Below are 18,689 nucleotides of genomic sequence, written 5' to 3' on the forward strand. Positions count from 1 at the left end.
GGATGCGGCAGAGGAGCGAAGCGCTTCAGAAGTAGGCCCAGCTCTTGGCTCCTCTGTGCTGGAGCTTTGGCCCTGTCCCCTGCCCCTGTCCCTCCCGTAGGAACTGGGCCTCATTTGTAAAACAAATGAGCTGGACTCAGCAAGGCTTATCCAAACTACTCTTTAAAACTTTAACTTTAGATTTACTCTTATGTGCATGAGTGTTTTGCCTACATGTATGAATATGCATCACGTGTGTACCTGGTGCCTGCAGAGGCCAGAAGAGAGCTTGGGATATTTTGGAACTGGAGTTATGGATGGTTATGAGCCAGCATTGGGTGCTGAAAACTGAGCCTGGGCCCTCTGCGCAAGCAGCAAGTGCTCTACCCCACTGAGCCGCTGCTTCAGTCCACCTCGCAACTAGGTCTCTACTAAGAGACGTTAGTGGGAAAAGGTTACACAGGGTGTGAGAAGGTCATTTGTACCACTAGGATTTTTTGGTGTCTTTAAATGGCTGAGCTGCTGCCCGGCGGTGGTGGTGTACATCTTTAATCCCAGCACTCGGGAGGCAGAGACAGGTGGATCTCTGAGAGTTCCAGGCCAGCCTGGTCCACAGAGCAAGTTCTAGGACAACCTAGGACAAGTTCTAGAACCTGTCTCGAAAACAAAAAAAACAAAACAAAGCAAAAAAGCTGCGCTGCTGAGACCCTGAGAAGAGAATGAGCCCCGCGTTCCAGGTGACAACCGGGGTGACTGGAGATCTGAGACCTGCAGTCTGGGCATAGGCAGTGAACCCCGCATTACAGGTGACATCGGGGTGACTGGAGATCTGAGACCTGCAGTCTGGGCATAGGCAGTGAACCCCGCGTTCCAGGTGACAACCGGGTGACTGGAGATCTGAGACCTGCAGTCTGGGCATAGGCAGCCCCGGCAGCCTAGGCACGGCCGCTTATCCCAGTAATGGTGCAAAGCAAGGTGAGGAGGAGGCTTGATGGATGTGACCACATTGGGAAGAAGGGGTCATAAAGGGGCCCAGTGACCTCGAGTCCATCTTATGGGTGCCGATGTAGTCTCAAGGGTTAAATGGAGGACCTGGGGCATTGGGCAGATGATATCGTAAGGAACCGTCCTGCTCAGGGTGTGGACTCACTCAGATATTCTCAGCTCCTGTCTAGTAAGGTGGTCTGAAGATGTCCTTATCGCTTGAGGGGTAAACAGGTTGGATAATTCTTCAGACGTAGCGGAATGGGAACTTGGTACCAAGGCTGAAAAGGAACGAATGGAGGTCCTTATTTGTTGTCTCTGCTTCTGTCTTCTGTCATCTATAATTTATCTATCAGAGCTGGAGAGATGGCTCAGTGGTTAAGATGAACACTGTTCTTGTAGAGGGTAAGAACTGGGTTTCCAGCACCCACGTGGGGAGGCTCACAGTGGCTAGTAACTACAAGTCTAGGGCATCTAACCTTGTCTTCCGGCCTCCACGGGCGCTGTACTCAGGTGCTCAGACTCATGCACACATACACACACAATAATATAAAAATAAACAAAATCTGTCTTTGTGTTTTGAAAATATGGTCTCATTGAAAAATTTTTACCGCCCGATAAGCCTCTCTGCTGATGCAATTATCCAAATCAGACCAAATCAAACCGAATTAGAAAAAGCCTAGGTTTAATGGATGCCAGCGCTTCCGGGTGGCCTTCCAGGTCCCCTAGGGATGGAGAGGGGAAAGGAAGACCGGAAAGACCAGGTGTCCATTTTCTGGGGGGAAGTTCAAGTAGCCTGTGGGAATGGTCTTGACCTTCTCTGTGGAGGGGGTCACGGTTTGGCAGGCTTTTTTGGAGGTGGAGTCTGGACTGAGGCCACTCCCAGAGGAGGGGACTTGGAATGGAACTTTCCACCCAACATTTCAGACTCCTTGGATATAGGGGGCGCCCAGGGCCTGGCGTGAAGCCTGGACCCAAACATTCATGTAGTCCATGCTGGTCTCAGACTTGAACAATTGAGTCTAGACTTGAAACCCTGCTTTTCTCGTCTCTACTTCCCAAGCTCATCGGTTACAGGTATACATCATGCCTGGCATACCATTAACATTTCTGCAGGCCAGGTTAGATCTCACTGAGTCTTTCAGGGACATCTACAAAGACTGTGAGGTTAGCGTTGTATTGAGTCTGTTGGCAGTGTGCTGAACCATAAGAATTCTGCCCCGGGACTGGGGCAGCTCATCCCCACTCCATCCCTCCAGAACAGGGTGAGACCTAATCTCCAAAACCAAAAAACCAGAAAGAGTGGATGACAGACAAACACGTGGACCCGTTTGCTTACAATTAACCCATAAATTCCCCTCAGAAAGGACTATTACTCAGGCAGCTGATAATGGTTGGACGTAAAGAACTTCCTTTGGGTGACCTGCCCATACTTAGCTTGTCATGGCTGGCTCCCACAGACATAACATTGTGCTTCTGAGTGTACACGCTCATGGACGCTGGAAGTAGGCATTGGATCCCCTAGAACTTGAGTTGCAGTGGTTGTGAGTCATGTGACACAGTTGCCAGGGACCAAAGTCTGTTGTCAGGAAGAGCAGCCCGCTCTCTTTAACTGCTGAACTGCTGCTCCAGCCCCTAGACTACTGTTATCCGAGACCGAGTCCATTGTTTCAGTGACCACAGTCGGTCCGACCCTCAACCTCTGGTATACTGGGAACACCGCACTTGCAGCAGGTGCCTCCCTCTGCACCTGAGCCTTGCAGGCTGGTCTTGCAGAACAGAGGCAGAGGTGGCTGTGGAGAGGCTGGGCCTTTTGTTCTGTTGCTGATTTTATCAGGCTCCCTTGTTGGTGACACCCTGGTCCCTGGCAAAGCTGAGCAGAGCTGCTGGCAGACAGAATGTGCTGCCTGAAGACAAGGTTTGGGGAACATTTCACAACCCACTTCTCTTCTCCATCCCCATCATAAATTTTGCACATTCTAATGTTGCATAGCATGTGTCATTACACATGAAGAGGCGTGCCTTGTTTGGGTCGTGGCTGCCTTCCAGCGATGGTATTCAGAGTGATGACTCAGAATCAGGTGAGCTGTTGACAGATACCCTATGCTGTAATCTGGTGCTGAGTATCTGGGCAAGACAAGTAACACCTTAGCCTCAAGTGAGCATCAAGTAAGTGGGCTGCTCACCTTTTCTACTCATGAGACTTCAGAGAGCTCAGAAGGTGAAAGGTCAAGTGGCTGTAAAGCTAAACAGAAGGGGGCATAAAGGGTTTTTAAAATATTTTATGTACGATGTGTTAGGAAAAAAAAAATCCTAAAGCAGGCGGCTCCGTTGGCGCAAAGAAATCCAATTAGCCCAGATCAAACCGAATTAAAATACCCATCGTTTTATTAAAACTTGGCATGCTGGGATTTGGAGTCCAGACCAATGCAACTCCCAGGCCAGGGGGCTGGGATGGATGCCAGGGGCTGGGGTTACGCTTCCCAAGGACACAGGATGCATTAGTTGATTATTGTCATGTGGACATACACGAGAGGGCTGTCTTCAACCTCAGACTTAGTCGTTGGTAAATACCTGTAGAAATCATTTGCCTTGCATGTTTAGAGTCTGCTATAAAGAGAGCCCTAGGTATTAAAAGCGAAAAACTCAACTAATTTTCTGCTTGTCGAACTTTACAGACAGCGGAAGATGAATCCAGTTCGTGCCGTACTCTGTGGAGCTTGTGCGTGAAGCCAGGCAGCGGGCATGCGTGGGCAAGCATGGACAGCTGTATTCCAGAAGGCAGCGGGGAGTTTTATACTTTTAGGCTGCAGGTTGAGTCGGCCGCTGTTCGGAGTAGGGAAGCGCAAACAGGAGCGACTCCTCCTGGCCCTTAGAAGGGGCTTCAGCCGCTGGGGGTCTTTTGTTTAGGAGCAGTAGAAAACATTTTTAAATTTTTTTTTTTTTTTTTTTTTTGCTTTTTCGAGACAGGGTTTCTCTGTGGTTTTGGAGCCTGTCCTGGAACTAGCTCTTGTAGACCAGGCTGGTCTCGAACTCACAGAGATCCTCCTGCCTCTGCCTCCCAAGGGCTGGGATTAAAGGCATGTGCCACCACCACCTCATTTTTAAAATTTTTATTTGGGATGGGGGAGAGCAAGAAAAAACTTCAATGGATAGTAAAAAATAATCAATGTGCAGAAAGTGAAAATGAGGGCTCGTGGTTTAACTGTCAGTCACGTAAGCATGAGGTCTGAGGTCAGAGTGCCGGAACCCACGTTTGTGTTTGTGGTTTGTTGTTGTTGTTAACAAGCTGGGCATGGCAGTGTGCTCTTATAATTCCAGTATGGAGCTCACTGGACTGCCAGCCTAGCAGAATCAATGAGCTTTAGGTTAAGTGAGACACCATATTTTAAAACAAGTGGAAAGACAACCAAAGTTGACTTCTGGCCTCCACACACATGAACCCCCCCCCCACACACACACTTTAACAAATGCCTGTGCCACGCCACACACATCCCTACACAGAAAGTAAAACAAAGAATGAGTATAAACCCACAGAATTACCAGGTGGTGGTGGTGCAGGCTCAGGAGGCAGAGGCAGGCAGATCTCTGTGAGTTCGAGGCTAGCCTGGACTACAGAGCTAGTGCCAAAATAGGCTGCAAAGCTACAGGGAGAAACCCTGTCTCGAAAAACAAAAACAAACAAACAAAAAACAAAAAAAACCCCTACAAAATGGAAGGAAATATTTCCAAATAATGTGTTTGTAAAGCGGCTTATATTAAGAATATATAAAGAACTCTTAAAACTCAGTGATAACCACATAAAAAGAGTTGATCCCATTGACTGTGACACTAGGGACTGAATCTATGGTCTCCCACGTTAGGCTGTGCTCTGATGCTGCTGAGCTCCATTCTCAGCCCAGGAAAGGATCTGGGCTTCAGATCCAGTCCTTGTCCTCCTGGGCTCCTGTTCTCCTTCGCACTGGGATGAGGAGCAGGGAGGGCGTTTCCAGAGTCGGTGAGGTCTAAGACCGGCCCTGGCCACCCTCTCCACCTTGACTCAGCCCCCTGTTCACAGTAGATGCCTAAATATAGTGTGTGTGTGGGGGGGATTTAATTAGTGGAGGTGGTAAAGTCACCCCCGTGTCATATCCAGGGTCTTGACAGGAGGGCTCAGCTTTATAAGAGGGCAAAGGTCAGCCCAGCTCTGCAGCGTGGTCACAGTGTGGTCCTTCTGGTCATCTTCATCTGGGCTCTCTTGCCAGGTGTCTGACAATTCAGACTGTGAAATCTCTTCCTGGGGAGACAGGCTCCCCCTTGACTGGCATCAGGCTTCAGCTTTTTCCTTCTCCCATTTCCTTGGGGACTGTTGTATCCACAGTTTGATAGCCTAGGGTGTGGTACAAGTGTCTCTTTAGAATATCTTCATTCCTGCCTGGCTGTTTACAGTATGAGTAGAAAAGAACTTGTTGAGCCTGCAGTAAGTACACCCCCAGCCAGAACTCTTTTTATTCTGATTTCCACATCTCTGTGCTTGGAAGGCCATGGAGGGCAAGGCATGCGTAGGGCTGCTGGTGTTCCAGGGAGGAGAAGGGCTGCAGGGGCCGTGCTGGCTCCTTGGTCCTCGCCAGTCCAGGCTGGAGATGTTCTCCCACTATTGCAGAGCCTGAGGGAGTCCAGTATCCTTTCCAAGGTGTTTAAACGTCTGTTGTGATTCCAGTTCCATTGTGTGTGACTGAGAGAGACCGAGTGCTCCGGATGGCTTATGATGGAGATCTACTTTGACGTGTTCGCTGGTATTTGAGAACACATGGACTTGTTCAGTAGCTAGTCATGGCTTCACATTCTGGAGCCAGGATACTGGGGCAAGTTCGCTTCCTAGTTCTCCATAGCAGGAACTGTGATGACCAGACAGTGGCAGCACACTCGATCTGTTGGGTGATCTTTTAGACTCCGGGAGGCTTTGGGAATTTAACTAGTACCTTAGCCATATGGAAACTTCTTGTGAAAAGACAATAGTGAGAAAAACAAACAGACCACACATAAGGACCGAAGAGGCTAGTGCGTTCCCTTAGCGCTCTCTGAGATGACCCCTTAGCCCCAGAGGTGTCTGGGAGGGAGACAGCACACAGCAATAGAGGGAAAAAAATTTGGGTGTGTTGGATCCCTTCTTCTTTGGCCTAGAGTCTCGGGGGTTATGTAAGGTTCTCAGGTTTGCTTTGAAGCTTGTAAATCTGAAACAAATTGAACACCTCTGTAATAGAATGGCCTCTTGAGTCTTGTTTTTATAAAACTATAATACTAGAGGGTGGTTTACTTATTTATTTATTTTTGGAGGCAAAGTCTTGTGTGTCTCAGGCTGGCCTTGGATTTGCTGTGTAGCTGACGATAACGCCTTTACCTTCCAAATGCCAGGATTGCAAGCATACTGTGTTTACGCAGTGCTGTGACCGTGGATGGAGCCCAGTTATGTAAGGGAAGCACTTTACCAACTGAGGAACAGTCCCAGGGTGGCTTAGTGATGTTTCCTTCTGCTTTTCGGTGGAGTCTATGCAGCTGTGCTCCATATAGGACTCTGGGTCCAGCATGCTCTCAGGGTTGGAAGAAAAGGCTTTATTTGACAATAATACTGGACAAAAGAACGGAACAAGGAAAGGTACAGGGATGGTTTGAAAGCAGATGGAGCTTCTACTGAAGGCCAGGAGTCTGAGTCGGTCTACCATCATTTGTAGTGGGTGCTAATTTCATGATTTAAACATCCCCACCACAGCCAGGCTCCAGTTCCTGGCTACTGTCAACTTACGTACAATTATCAGCTGCTTTTGTGCTTCCAGGTGCAGAGTCTGTTTGCTTCCAAAGGGCACTGCCAAATAAAATAGCAGGCGAAAGATAAGTTAGACAAGCCATGCACGAATACAGAGGGTGGGGTGCCGAGAGATGAGATTGCTCTATAGCATGGAACCAAACTGGAATGCTCAGAACACATACTTAACCCCTGCCCCAGGAAACAGGAAGTTCAATAGGATTCTTAGCAGTCATGTAAGGTAACAGGTAATTAGGGCAAGTGTGGTTTAGTCTCCTAGTTTCTCTCCACCGTCCCCATAGCAGCTGCAGGGAGCACCCTGTGCCAGAAGCGGAGGGGTGCATTTGGTCCCGTGCTTTCCTGGCTGAGGCAAACACACATCACAAAGCACAGGAATATAAATACAGTGAATATAAGTTATCCATAGCTCTATCTGTAATGTACTTAACGTGTATAGCTAGAAGGCTGAAGTAGTCTCAGCAGAATTCAAGAGTTTCCAGGAGGCCTAACAGGCAAAGTGATAGGAAAGCAGACTGAGGGTGTGCACAGCCCCCGGTAAGATAACGAAACCTGTTGGGAACAGTCTTCAGGGTCAAGATTGGAGCTGTAAGTTTGAGCTGTGAAGGCAAGTAGGACCAGATGGAGGGCAGGCACAGACAGCAGGACAGACAGGGACGGATGACAGACAGTTCTAAGCAGGCCATGCCAGGGTAGAGACTGAGCTGAGTTGAGGTCCCTGGGCTAGTCGGGAGTTCTCTGCTTCCTGGTTTATTAATATACACACTGAGCGGTGAGATGGTGGAAAGGATCACCTTGCTTTCCTCGAGCTAATGTCAGGGTAGTCCTCACGTGACTTAAACATACCCATGTGATCCTATACCCTCAGCTCGTCCCTATACATTTATAAAGGAGCGTTCTTCCAGACACAGGTCCCTTATCATACCCAGATGGGGATACCAGACAAATGGCACCATTCGTACGTCCGCCAAGGTGCACAGTCATCCTTTCTCCGCAAAACAAACTCAAACACTGCTTGTAAATACAGTCTCAGGGCAGACGGTCTGAAGGATCACTGTTCTGCCCAGTCTAGAGTTACCGCAGGCAGGGCACAGCCTGATCTCAGCACCCGTGTTACAGTTTTCTAGAAAAGATAAGACGAAGACCTGGAAACAATCAGTGGCAGTTTAATCATGAGACAAGCTGTTGGACCAATGTGAGATCACTTCCTGCTGGGCAAGCTCTTCCTCCCGTTGTCCTCTGACATTTCTTTATCCCAGCGTGGCATTCTCTGGGGGCCATGGTTTTAGGGTCCCTGTTTCAGGAGTCTGGTAGCTGAACAGAGAGCACAACTGTCTCTGTGGAATATCTCCTTATTGCAGAGGCTCAGCCTAGGGTCATCATGACCATGGGAGCCCTATTAGAGCCACATTCAGGTAGAATAGAGCTGAGCTGGTGGTTGCTTGGAAGTCATGAGAAACAAGGAAGGAGCTGAGCAAAGAACCGAGGTGTGTCTAACTAGAAGCGAGATGTGTATGTGGCCAGGTGGCTGCGAGAATGCAGCGGGAAGAGGAGGCCAGGCTAAGTTTAGCTATTTATTTATTTATTTATTTGACTCAAGGTCTCATGGTGCAGCCCTGGCTGCCCTGTAACTTGCTATGTAGACCAGGCTGGTCTTGAATTTATGGTGATCTACCTGCCTCTGCTGGGATTACAGGTATAAGCCACTAACACAGTGGTTCTCAGCCTTCCCAATGCTGTGACCCTTTCATTCCAGTTCTTCATGTTGTGGTGACCCCAACCATAAGATTATGTAGTTGCTGCTTCATAACTGTAATTTTGCTACTGTTTTGAATTGTAATGTAGATGTCTGTGTTTCCTGGTGGTCTCAGGCGACCCCTCTGAAAGGGTCATTCAAGGTACACAAACACCAGACCCAGTGATAATTTTTTGTGGTGCCTGGTATTAGACCCTTGTTAGTTACTCACCTCAGCACTACCAAAGATACCTGAAGGAACGCAACCTAATCGCGGATTTGTTTTGGCCCGTGTTTTTTCTGCTGTTTTCTGTGGTTTGAGGAGGCAGTCATCGGGGTGAGGGAAGACAGAATGGCAAGAGCATGAGGCATCTGCTCACATTGGATCTGTAGTCAGGAAGCAGAGCCAGGTGCACAGGGGAGCTCAGCTAGTGTTTTTTTGGGAGCTCAGCCCATGGGCGTTGCTGCCCACAGCCAGAGTGGGTCTACTGTCCTCAGCTGTAAATGACCTCAGCAGTACGTCAGAGGTGGTCTCTAGGTAGCTGGAAATCCAGTCAGGTTGGCAGTAAAGATTAACCTTCACAGGGCGTGTGACACTCTACATTCCCAGCCCTATGCATGATAATTTTGAGGATCCTGGAAATGGTCAGAAATGTAGAGCTGGGGTTTGAAAAGGACAGACGAGAGACTGGAGGCAGTGCCAAGTTGTCAGTATTCGAATAGAGTCACTACAACTGATTTAGTGAGTGGCAGTGACACTTACCTGTACCAGGCGCTGTGCCGTTACGCCTGTGCCACGTGCTGTGCGGTTATACCCGTGCCACGCCCTGTGCCGTTATACCTGTACCACGCCCTGTGCCGTTATACCCGTGCCACGCCCTGTGCCGTTATACCAGTGCCACGCCCTGTGCGGTTATATCTGTACCACGTCCTGTGCGGTTATACCCGTGCCACGCCCTGTGCTGTTATACCCGTGCCACGCCCTGTGCTGTTATACCCGTGCCACGCCCTGTGCCGTTATACCCGTGCCACGCCCTGTGCCGTTATACCCGTGCCACGCCCTGTGCCGTTATACCAGTGCCACGCCCTGTGCGGTTATATCTGTACCACGTCCTGTGCGGTTATACCCGTGCCACGCCCTGTGCTGTTATACCCGTGCCACGCCCTGTGCGGTTATATCTGTACCACGTCCTGTGCCGTTATACCTGTGCCACGCCCTGTGCGGTTATACCCGTGCCACGCCCTGTGCTGTTATACCCGTGCCACGCCCTGTGCGGTTATATCTGTACCACGTCCTGTGCCGTTATACCCGTGCCACGCCCTGTGCCGTTATACCTGTACCACGCCCTGTGCCGTTATACCCGTGCCACGCCCTGTGCCGTTATACCCGTACCACGCCCTGTGCCGTTATACCCGTACCACGCCCTGTGCCGTTATACCCGTACCACGCCCTGTGCCGTTATACCCGTGCCACGCCCTGTGCTGTTATACCCGTGCCACGCCCTGTGCTGTTATACCCGTGCCACGCCCTGTGCCGTTATACCCGTACCACGCCCTGTGCGGTTATACCAGTGCCACGCCCTGTGCGGTTATACCTGTACCACGCCCTGTGCCGTTATACCCGTGCCACGCCCTGTGCGGTTATACCCGTACCACGCCCTGTGCGGTTATACCTGTACCACGCCCTGTGCTGTTATACCCGTGCCACGCCCTGTGCCGTTATACCCGTGCCACGCCCTGTGCCGTTATACCCGCACCACGCCCTGTGCCGGTATACCTGTGCCACGCCCTGTGCCGTTTTGGTTCGCTGTCTTGCAAGGAAAGCAGGAACTGTGAAGCTGAGTAAAATAAAGTACTGAACTTTGAGCTGTGTCTGATGCAGGCTTGTAAATTCAGCTACTCAGGAGACTGAGGCAGGAGGATCGAAAGCTCAAGCGGTGGCTAGCAAGATGGCTCAGCCGGCTCAAAAGACTTTCTCTGCAAACCTGATGACCTGGGCTTAACTCCCGCAACCCATGGAAGGAAAGAACTGACTCCTTGTCTTCTCAGGGTGACCATTGCTGTGATGAAACTCCAGGACTAAAAGCAAGCCAGGAGGAAAGGGTTGATTTTACTCACAATTCCATGTAACAGTTCATTATCAAAGCAGTGAGGGCAGGAACCTGGAGTCAGGAGCTGGTTCAGAGGCCATGGAGGGGTGCTGCTTACTGGCTTGCTCCTCATGGTTTGATCAACCTGCTTTCTTCCTTACTTGTTTCAAAAAAAATTTAATTTCATGTGCATTCATGTTTTGCCTGCCGGTATGTGTTAGAGCCCCTGAAACTGGAGTTATAGGCAGTTATGAGCTGCCATGTGGGTGCTGGGAATTGAAACCAGGTCCTCTGAAACCACAGTTAGTGCTCTCAACTGCTGAGCCATCTTCTCCAGCCCCTCAGTCTGCTTTCTGTAAGACCCAGGACCTCCAGCTCAGGGGTGGCACCACCCACAATGGTCTGGGCCCTCCTTCATCAGTCACTAAAAAAAAAATGCCCTATAGGCTATCTACACCCTGATCTTATGGAGGCGTTTTCTTTTACAGATTTGTCCACGTATTTTATGTATACGAGTGCTATCTTCATGCCTACAGGAAGAAGGAATCTGATCCCATTGCAGATGGTTGTGAGCCACCTTGTGGTTTCTGGGAATTGAACTTAGGACTTCTGGAAGAGCGGCCAAGTGCTCTTAACCACTGAGCCATCTCTCTAGCTCTGGACATATTTTCTTAATTGAGGTTCCCTCCTCTCAGATGATATCAGTTGTGTCAAGTTGGAAAAAAAAACGCAAAACAACAACAACAACCAAAAAAAAACCTATCCAGCACAGAGGTTAAAGTTAAAAAGTTGAGAGTTAGAGATGGCTTAGTGGTTAAGAGTACTAGCTCTTCTTCAGAGGACCTGGGTTCTATTCCCATCATCCTAGTTGGGCAGCTCACCACTGCCTCTCACTTCAGATCTTGAAGATCACTGTTCTTTGCTGGAATCTGGGGGCAGTTGTACACATATGTACACATACCCTAAAGACATATACATACTGATCTATACACGTACGTTAAAGGAAAAGTTTCTAACAGTTCCAGACTCCTCTAGGAAACAGAGAGGCTCTGCTTCAAAACAGAATAGTTTAGGCCAGTGGGGTGGGGGTTGGCTCAAGGGGTTACTGCATGGTAGAGCACTTAACTAGTGTTGGAGAAGCTGTGGGATCAACCCTAGAACACAACAAAATAAAACAGAATAAAAATTAGAACTTTGGAGACACCATTATTTAAGGAAACCCTGAGCTGGGCCATTGTGGTGCACGTCTTTAATGCCAACACTTGGGAGGCCGTGGCAGGCGGATATCTGAGTTCCAGGACAGCCTGGTCTACAGAGTGAGTCCAGGACAGACAGGACTACACAGAGAAACCCTGTCTAGGAAAAACAAAACAAAAGAAAAACCCTCTGGGCAGAAGATGAAGAACCAATCTATAAGATATGTACATATACACAAAGGCAGGAGTTAGTCATGTTGGCCACACCTTAATCCCAGCATGTGGGAGGCTGAGAGAAAGATTCCAAGTTTGAGGCCAGTTTAGGCTAGACCTTGTCTCAAAAACAAAGAAAGGTCTGGGAATGTGGCTCAGTTGGTAGCCACCTTACAGTGGAATCCCTGGCACTTTAAAAACCAGGCGTGATAAACATGTCTGTAACCCTAGCATTTGGGAGGTATAAGCAAGAGGATCAGAAATTCAAGGCTCTCTTTGGCTACATGGTGAATTTGAGGTCAGCCTGAGCTACATGAGACCGGCTCAAAAGAATCCCCAAGTAATAAATAAATAAATAAATGGGGTTTTGTGACGCAGTAGACCAGAGCCTGGAGAAGTTAAGGAGTCGGGGAACCGAGGAGTGTGTTGGTAGAGCTTGACTGAGTAGCCATTGGTGAACTTAGTTTGGAGATACAGTACTGGAACTCAGAATGTCGTAGGTTGCATTGTAAGGGAAAGCTAAAGAAATAGGACCATCAATGTGGTTAGACAGCTTCACAGAGATAAAGAGGGCAGGGGTCAGGAGAGAGAAAGCAAAGAACATAAGAATGGAATGACCTGGGTGTGCAGCTCGAGAAAGCAGACAAGATCACAGAAAAAAATGGTGTAAGTTGTGATCCTAAAAGAAGAAATGGGGTGTGGGAAGCAAGTGGAGGGGTGGTCCCCAGAGAGTTCACACAAGTAAGTTTATAGGAGGGAGGTAAGAGGTGATCCTCAGTCCCTGGAGAATGTAATTTCCATGGGGGCAGTTCAATCGTAACCCTCCTTTGTCCTCCCAGTTCCCCTGCCCCACCTCTTTTCTTTTATCTCTGCAGTCCACACTGGTCTGAAACTGGTGAACTTTTTGCCTTTGACTCATACTGACTGGGGTTATAGTCTTGAATCATCAGGCCCAGCCAAAGTATACCTTTTTCTCAAAGAATACAGTGTACTTTCAGACTGACCTCCTTGAAGCCAATGTATTGTAGCTCCTCACTCCATCCATCTATCATCCACCCACCCATCCATCCATCCACCCATCCATCTATCATCCACCCACCCACCCATTCATCCATCCATCCATTCATCCATCCATCCATTCATCCACTGACCGACCTACCCACCCATCCAGATATCCATCGACCCACCTACCCATCCATCCATCCATCCATCCATCCATCCATCCATCCATCCATCCATCGGCCCACCAACTCACCTATCCACCCATCTATCTATCTATGACAGGATGACAGGAGATAGTTAATTCTTGAATAGGTAGATAGCTAGGGAAAGATGCCTTGGACTGGATCATGCTGATCTCTGAATACTTGCCATTTAATCCAAGATGACCTACTTCCCAGTTTTTGTCTGAAAGAATTTCTCTTTTGGCGGGGTTTATTCCTATTCCGGGCACATGCTTTTTTTCCATGGGTATTTCAGAAATCTTCCCCCCACCCCCCCAATCTGGTTCCTGCTGTACTTAAAGTGACCGAATCAACAAACTGCATCTTGTCCATCCAATTCAAGAAGGAAAAGGGGACTTGGCCCTGTTATGCGCTGTAAAAATTACCATGTGAGGAACTTTGCTTCACTTGGCTGTGTGCTGTGGATTGTGACACCTCATCTTGCAGTTCTTTACCTGACCGAGAAAGGAGCCAGAGAAGAGATTTCTAACAGACAGCACTAATCTATCTGTCTGTCTGTCTGTCTATCATCTGTTTTTTATTTGTCTCACACCAAGTGACCATTTAAATTTCCTTGTCCTCCAAGGTTCTGTTTTGATTTGTTTTGATATAGAGTTCCACTATTTACTCCAAACTCATGTTTGATCCTCCTGCCACAGCATCCTGACTGTGTAAGTCACCATGGACTTAGAATTCCTTTTGCAGGTTTGTAGTATTGCATATAAAAGAATAAGAAATGGACATAGGAAAGAACTAGACAGTGTTGTACTGGAGAGAGGCAACATGAGGTAACAAGCTGGAGCTCTCAGCAGCTGCTGTGGTAAAGGAGATAGAAAGGGGAAGACAGTGTCATTTTCTGAGTTGGAACTCAAATGGGGCAGGTCCAGCCAGGGAGGTTTGCAGCTGTCTTGAGGGCAGAGACAGATGGGGTGGGGTGGGAACAAAGCTCCATCATGTCACCAGAGTTGGGCCTTGTGAGGACATTGATACCTTAACTTTCTCTTTCTGTCCTTGTTGGGTAAGGGTAGGTGTGCAAGGGGTTGAAATGTGAGACCCACCCACAACCAAAACCACCACTAGGCCACCACACCCCCCAGCTGCAGTAGAGTCATGGAAGTTGAGTGCTAACAAAAACCAAAGTTAAATCTGTACTTCAAGTTGATCATGGTGACACGAGCCTCTAATCCCAGCCTTTGAGAGGCAGAGGCAGGGAGATCTCTGTAAGTTCAAGACCAGCCTGTTCTACATAGCAAGTTCTAGGATAGCCAGGGCTGCCGAGAGAAACCCTGTCTTAACCTACTATCTCCCCTAATCTGCTGTTAAATGTATACTTAAGGACTGTCTCAAAACAAACCCATCCCATATAATAACTGTAGTAAAAGTCCACTCAAACCTATAGTGTTTAAAAAAATATGACCAGGTTTTGATGCAGAAAAATCATTCATCCAAATGTGTGTTTTGCTATAGTTGGTACAGAAGAGCTGCCTGTGGAGAGGTACTGTGAAATAATCCTTTTGTACACCATGAGGATTTGTTGCTGTCAGGAAAGCCAAACTAAGAAAATGCTGGGAGGAAGAAGGGCAGATGCAGAAGGAGCAGGAGATGAACATGCTATGCTAATAAAGGCACCACAATATAGCAGAGCGTGAATAAGGAATATGAGTTAACTTAAAATATAAGAGCTAGTTAGTAATAAGCCTGAGCTATTGGCTGAGCATTTATAAATTGTAATAAACCTCTGTGTCAGTTATTTGGGAACAGACGGTCAGGACAGGAAAACTCCACCCACAGAGAGAGGAATTAAAAGATACGAGATAGAAAGAAGTGACTATACTAGAAAAATGGAAGGACCACCGTCAGGACCCAGCCCATCAGACATCAGGAGAGTGAAGCCATGAGCTGCCATGGAGTCTTGAGAGCAGCAGCTCATATTACAAGTTACTGAGACACACATGTGGCTGAAGCATCAGACAACAGACTTTCCCGGGCTCCTCTCCCTGGAACCCAAGAATACTTGTGGTCTTATTATGTTTTCTATTGCTGCGATAAAATACCATGACCCAAAACAACTTGAGAAGGAAGAGATTTGTTTCAGTTTATAGCTCATAGTCCGTCATCCAGGGAATTCAGGGCAGGAACTCAAGGCAGGAAGTGATGCAGATGCCACGGGGGAAGGCTGCTACTGGTTTCCTTTTCTTGGCTTGATCAACCTACTTTCTTACAGCTTCTAGGACCACTGCTCAGGGTAGCACCCCCGACAGTGAGCTGGGACTTCCCCCATCAATCATCAATCAAGAAAATGGACCACAGGTCTATCTGGTGGGGGCAGTTTTTTCAGCTGGGGTTCTCTCTTCTAAAATGATCTTGGTTTTATCGAGCTGACATAACATAACAGTACCCATACATAAACCTTCTCTGGTAATTTGTTTACAGCTTTTGGCCAACAGTTTCAGAACATGGTTATCAGTCTTTTTGTTTTGCATTTTATTTTGGAGAGAGTCTCATGCAGCCCAGGCTAACCTAAGACTCTAACGAGGTAACCAAGGGCTGGCATTGCACATGGCCACCACCAATCTTCCGACATAGTTGCTAGCATTCTCATTTTATGGCTAGGAAGGTGTGGCACAGAGGGGCTTCTGGGACTGCTAAGAGGGGACAGTGGCTCTGGACCTCTCTGGTCCAAGAGCAGTGTTTGTAAGAACTGTCTCCAGGCAGCTGGCCTGGAATATTGAGTAAATCAAAACAGCACAGTGAGCCAGGTTGTTGGTGCTTGCCTGCCTTTAATGCAATCCAGCACTCAGCTGGCGAAAGGCAGGCAGATCTCTGCAAGGAGGACGAGGCCAACCTGGTCTAGCATAGCAAGTTTCAGAGCCCAGAGCCTCAGAGGGGGATCGTTCTCCTTCTTGCTCCCCACTCCCAGCTCTCATTAGCTTTCAAAACAAATAAACAAAAAGCCGAACTCCATGTAACTGGAGGTTTCTCTTGTCCGCCAGTCCCGAATAAGCACTCAGAGGCTTAATATTAATTACAAACTATTTTACCTATTAGCTCAGGCTTATTACTAACTAGCTTTCATCTTAAATTAACTCGTTTCTATTAATCTGTGTAATTGCCACAGGGCCTTACCTCACATCTTCTCTGGCGGCTACTGGCTTCTCTCTGACTCTGCACTTGTTCTCCCTGTATCTCTGTTTGGATTTCCTGCCCGCCTCTATTCTGCCTGGCTATTGGCCAGATCAGCTTCTTTATTAACCAATGTTAATAAGACATTCACAGCATACAGAGGACATCCCACATCACCCCACATGTGGAGTTGGTGAGCATGGCTTTGTGGGTGTCAGCTTGGTCTGGACATTAACACCACCCCCCTTTCTCCCCATACCCTGCAGAGTAACCTGATACATTCCCTGGGGCTGAGCCACCACCTGATCGCACTGAACTTCATCATCATTTCTTTTGGGAAGAAAAGCGCAAGGTCTTCTCCGAAAGTGCAGGTGACCGACACGGACTTTGATGGGGTGGAAGTCCGAGTGTTTGAGGGGTCTCCGAAACCTGATGAGCAGCTGCGACGCAGCGTGATCTATATCCACGGAGGAGGCTGGGCCTTGGCAAGCGCGAGTAAGTCCCTGTCACCTTCAGGAGGGTCAGCGTGCTTTGTTCCAGGAGGGGCTGTGATTACTGTTTAAGAATGGGACCGGTTCTCCTGGACCATTATGATTTCTCCTGTCATTCTGCCTATATCGGCAGTGCCATTTCTATGATTACGGCATAGAAAGGTTTGCCTTATTGGTTCCCCTTTCTCCTTCCTGTTTTTTCTTCCTGTCTTTGCTATCCTCCCTCCCTCCCTCCTTCTCTCCCTCCCTCCCTCCCTTCCTCCCTCCCTCCCAGTACTGTTTGCAGTACTGGGACTGAAGGTAGTTGTATCTTGATTTAAAATACGGAAAGAACAAAGAGAACAAATCAATTCTGACCTGTAAAATTATTTTTGTTCCTGAGGACGTTTGAGTCCTCTTTCTAGGAAATGCTAAAATCACCTAAAATTCTACTTTTTATGTTGGCTTAAAGAGACTACCTTATTCTTCACTTGGCTGTTTTTCCTGAATCACATGGCAAATGAGGATGTTAAAAGTGTAAAAATCTTAAACTTTGAAAAAGAAAGTGCTAATTTTTTGTGATTCGCTTTGAAAGGGTTTATTTGGAATGCTGCAAAAATCAGAATTAGTCTGTTGCATTTCATATAGCCCATTTTGAAATGAATGTTTACTAAGTTAAAAACTAAACTAACCTGATACTGATTTCCCGTTAGAGTAGTTGCATTTTATCAGAAAATAGATTTAATTTTTTGCATTTGAATGTTTGAATGTGTCTCTATTTGCATATTCTTTGTTTTTTCTTTCTCTCACTTTCTAATCTTCTCCCTGCCCCTCCCTCCATCCCTGTCCCTTCCTTCCTTTCCCTTCCCCTGTCTTCTCTCTCTCTCTCTTTTTTTTTTGACATAGTCTCCTGTGTACCTGGGTAATCTCCACGCTAGCCTTGAACTCCTGACCTTCTTGCCTCTGCCTCTCAGGTACTAAGATTAGAAGCAAGTGCTACCACACCTGGCTCACTTGCATTTTTCAGTCTTTGTTGCTATTGTTTTCTTAGTCTAAACACAGTATGTGCTCAGAAATATGTAAGCGTGGACAACCCAAAGGGCCACTTTTGTAGTAACTGTTCCTTTCTTACAGAAATCAGCTACTATGACCAGCTGTGCACTGCAATGGCCGAGGAGCTGAACGCCGTCATTGTGTCCATTGAGTGAGTATCACCAACAGTCAGGGTTCTTAAGATTTTGATATTTTATTTATGTGTGTGTGTCCATGTCTATGTGTGTGTTCATGTCCATGTGTGTGTGTGTCCATGTCTATGTATGGGTGTGTGTGTCCATGTCTATGTATGGGTGTGTGTGTCCATGTCTATGTATGGGTGTGTGTGTCCATGCCCATGTGTGTGTATATGTTCATGTCCATGTGTGTGTGTCCATGTCTATGTGTGTGTGTCCATGTCTATGTATGGGTGTGTGTGTCCATGTCTATGTATGGGTGTGTGTGTCCATGCCCATGTGTGTGTATATGTTCATGTCCATGTGTGTGTGTCCATGTCTATGTGTGTGTGTTCATGTCCATGTGTGTGTGTGTCCATGTCTATGTATGGGTGTGTGTCCTTGTCTATGTGTGTGTGTCCATGTCTATGTGTGGGTGTGTGTCCATGTCTATGTGTGGGTGTGTGTCCATGTCTATGTGTGGGTGTGTGTCCATGTCTATGTGTGGGTGTGTGTGTCCATGTCTATGTATGTGTGTGTGTCCATGTCTATGTATGGGTGTGTGTGTCCATGTCTATGTATGGGTGTGTGTGTCCATGTCTATGTGTGGGTGTGTGTCCATGTCTATGTATGGGTGTGTGTGTCCATGTCTATGTGTGGGTGTGTGT

General features: G+C 47.7%; 1 protein-coding gene across 1 annotated transcript in view; it reads left to right on the forward strand.

Moving 5' to 3' along the window:
• Positions 1 to 18,689, forward strand: part of Nceh1 (neutral cholesterol ester hydrolase 1) — a 62,311-nt gene that overhangs the window by 24,096 nt on the left and 19,526 nt on the right. Inside the window, exons 2-3 of the mRNA XM_075950419.1 lie at positions 16,610 to 16,838; positions 17,948 to 18,017. Of these exons, the coding sequence (XP_075806534.1) occupies positions 16,610 to 16,838; positions 17,948 to 18,017 (299 nt within the window). The remainder of the gene's footprint in view (positions 1 to 16,609; positions 16,839 to 17,947; positions 18,018 to 18,689) is intronic.

The sequence above is a fragment of the Microtus pennsylvanicus genome, chromosome 16 (assembly GCF_037038515.1).
Source record: "Microtus pennsylvanicus isolate mMicPen1 chromosome 16, mMicPen1.hap1, whole genome shotgun sequence".
Lineage (NCBI taxonomy): Eukaryota > Metazoa > Chordata > Mammalia > Rodentia > Cricetidae > Microtus > Microtus pennsylvanicus.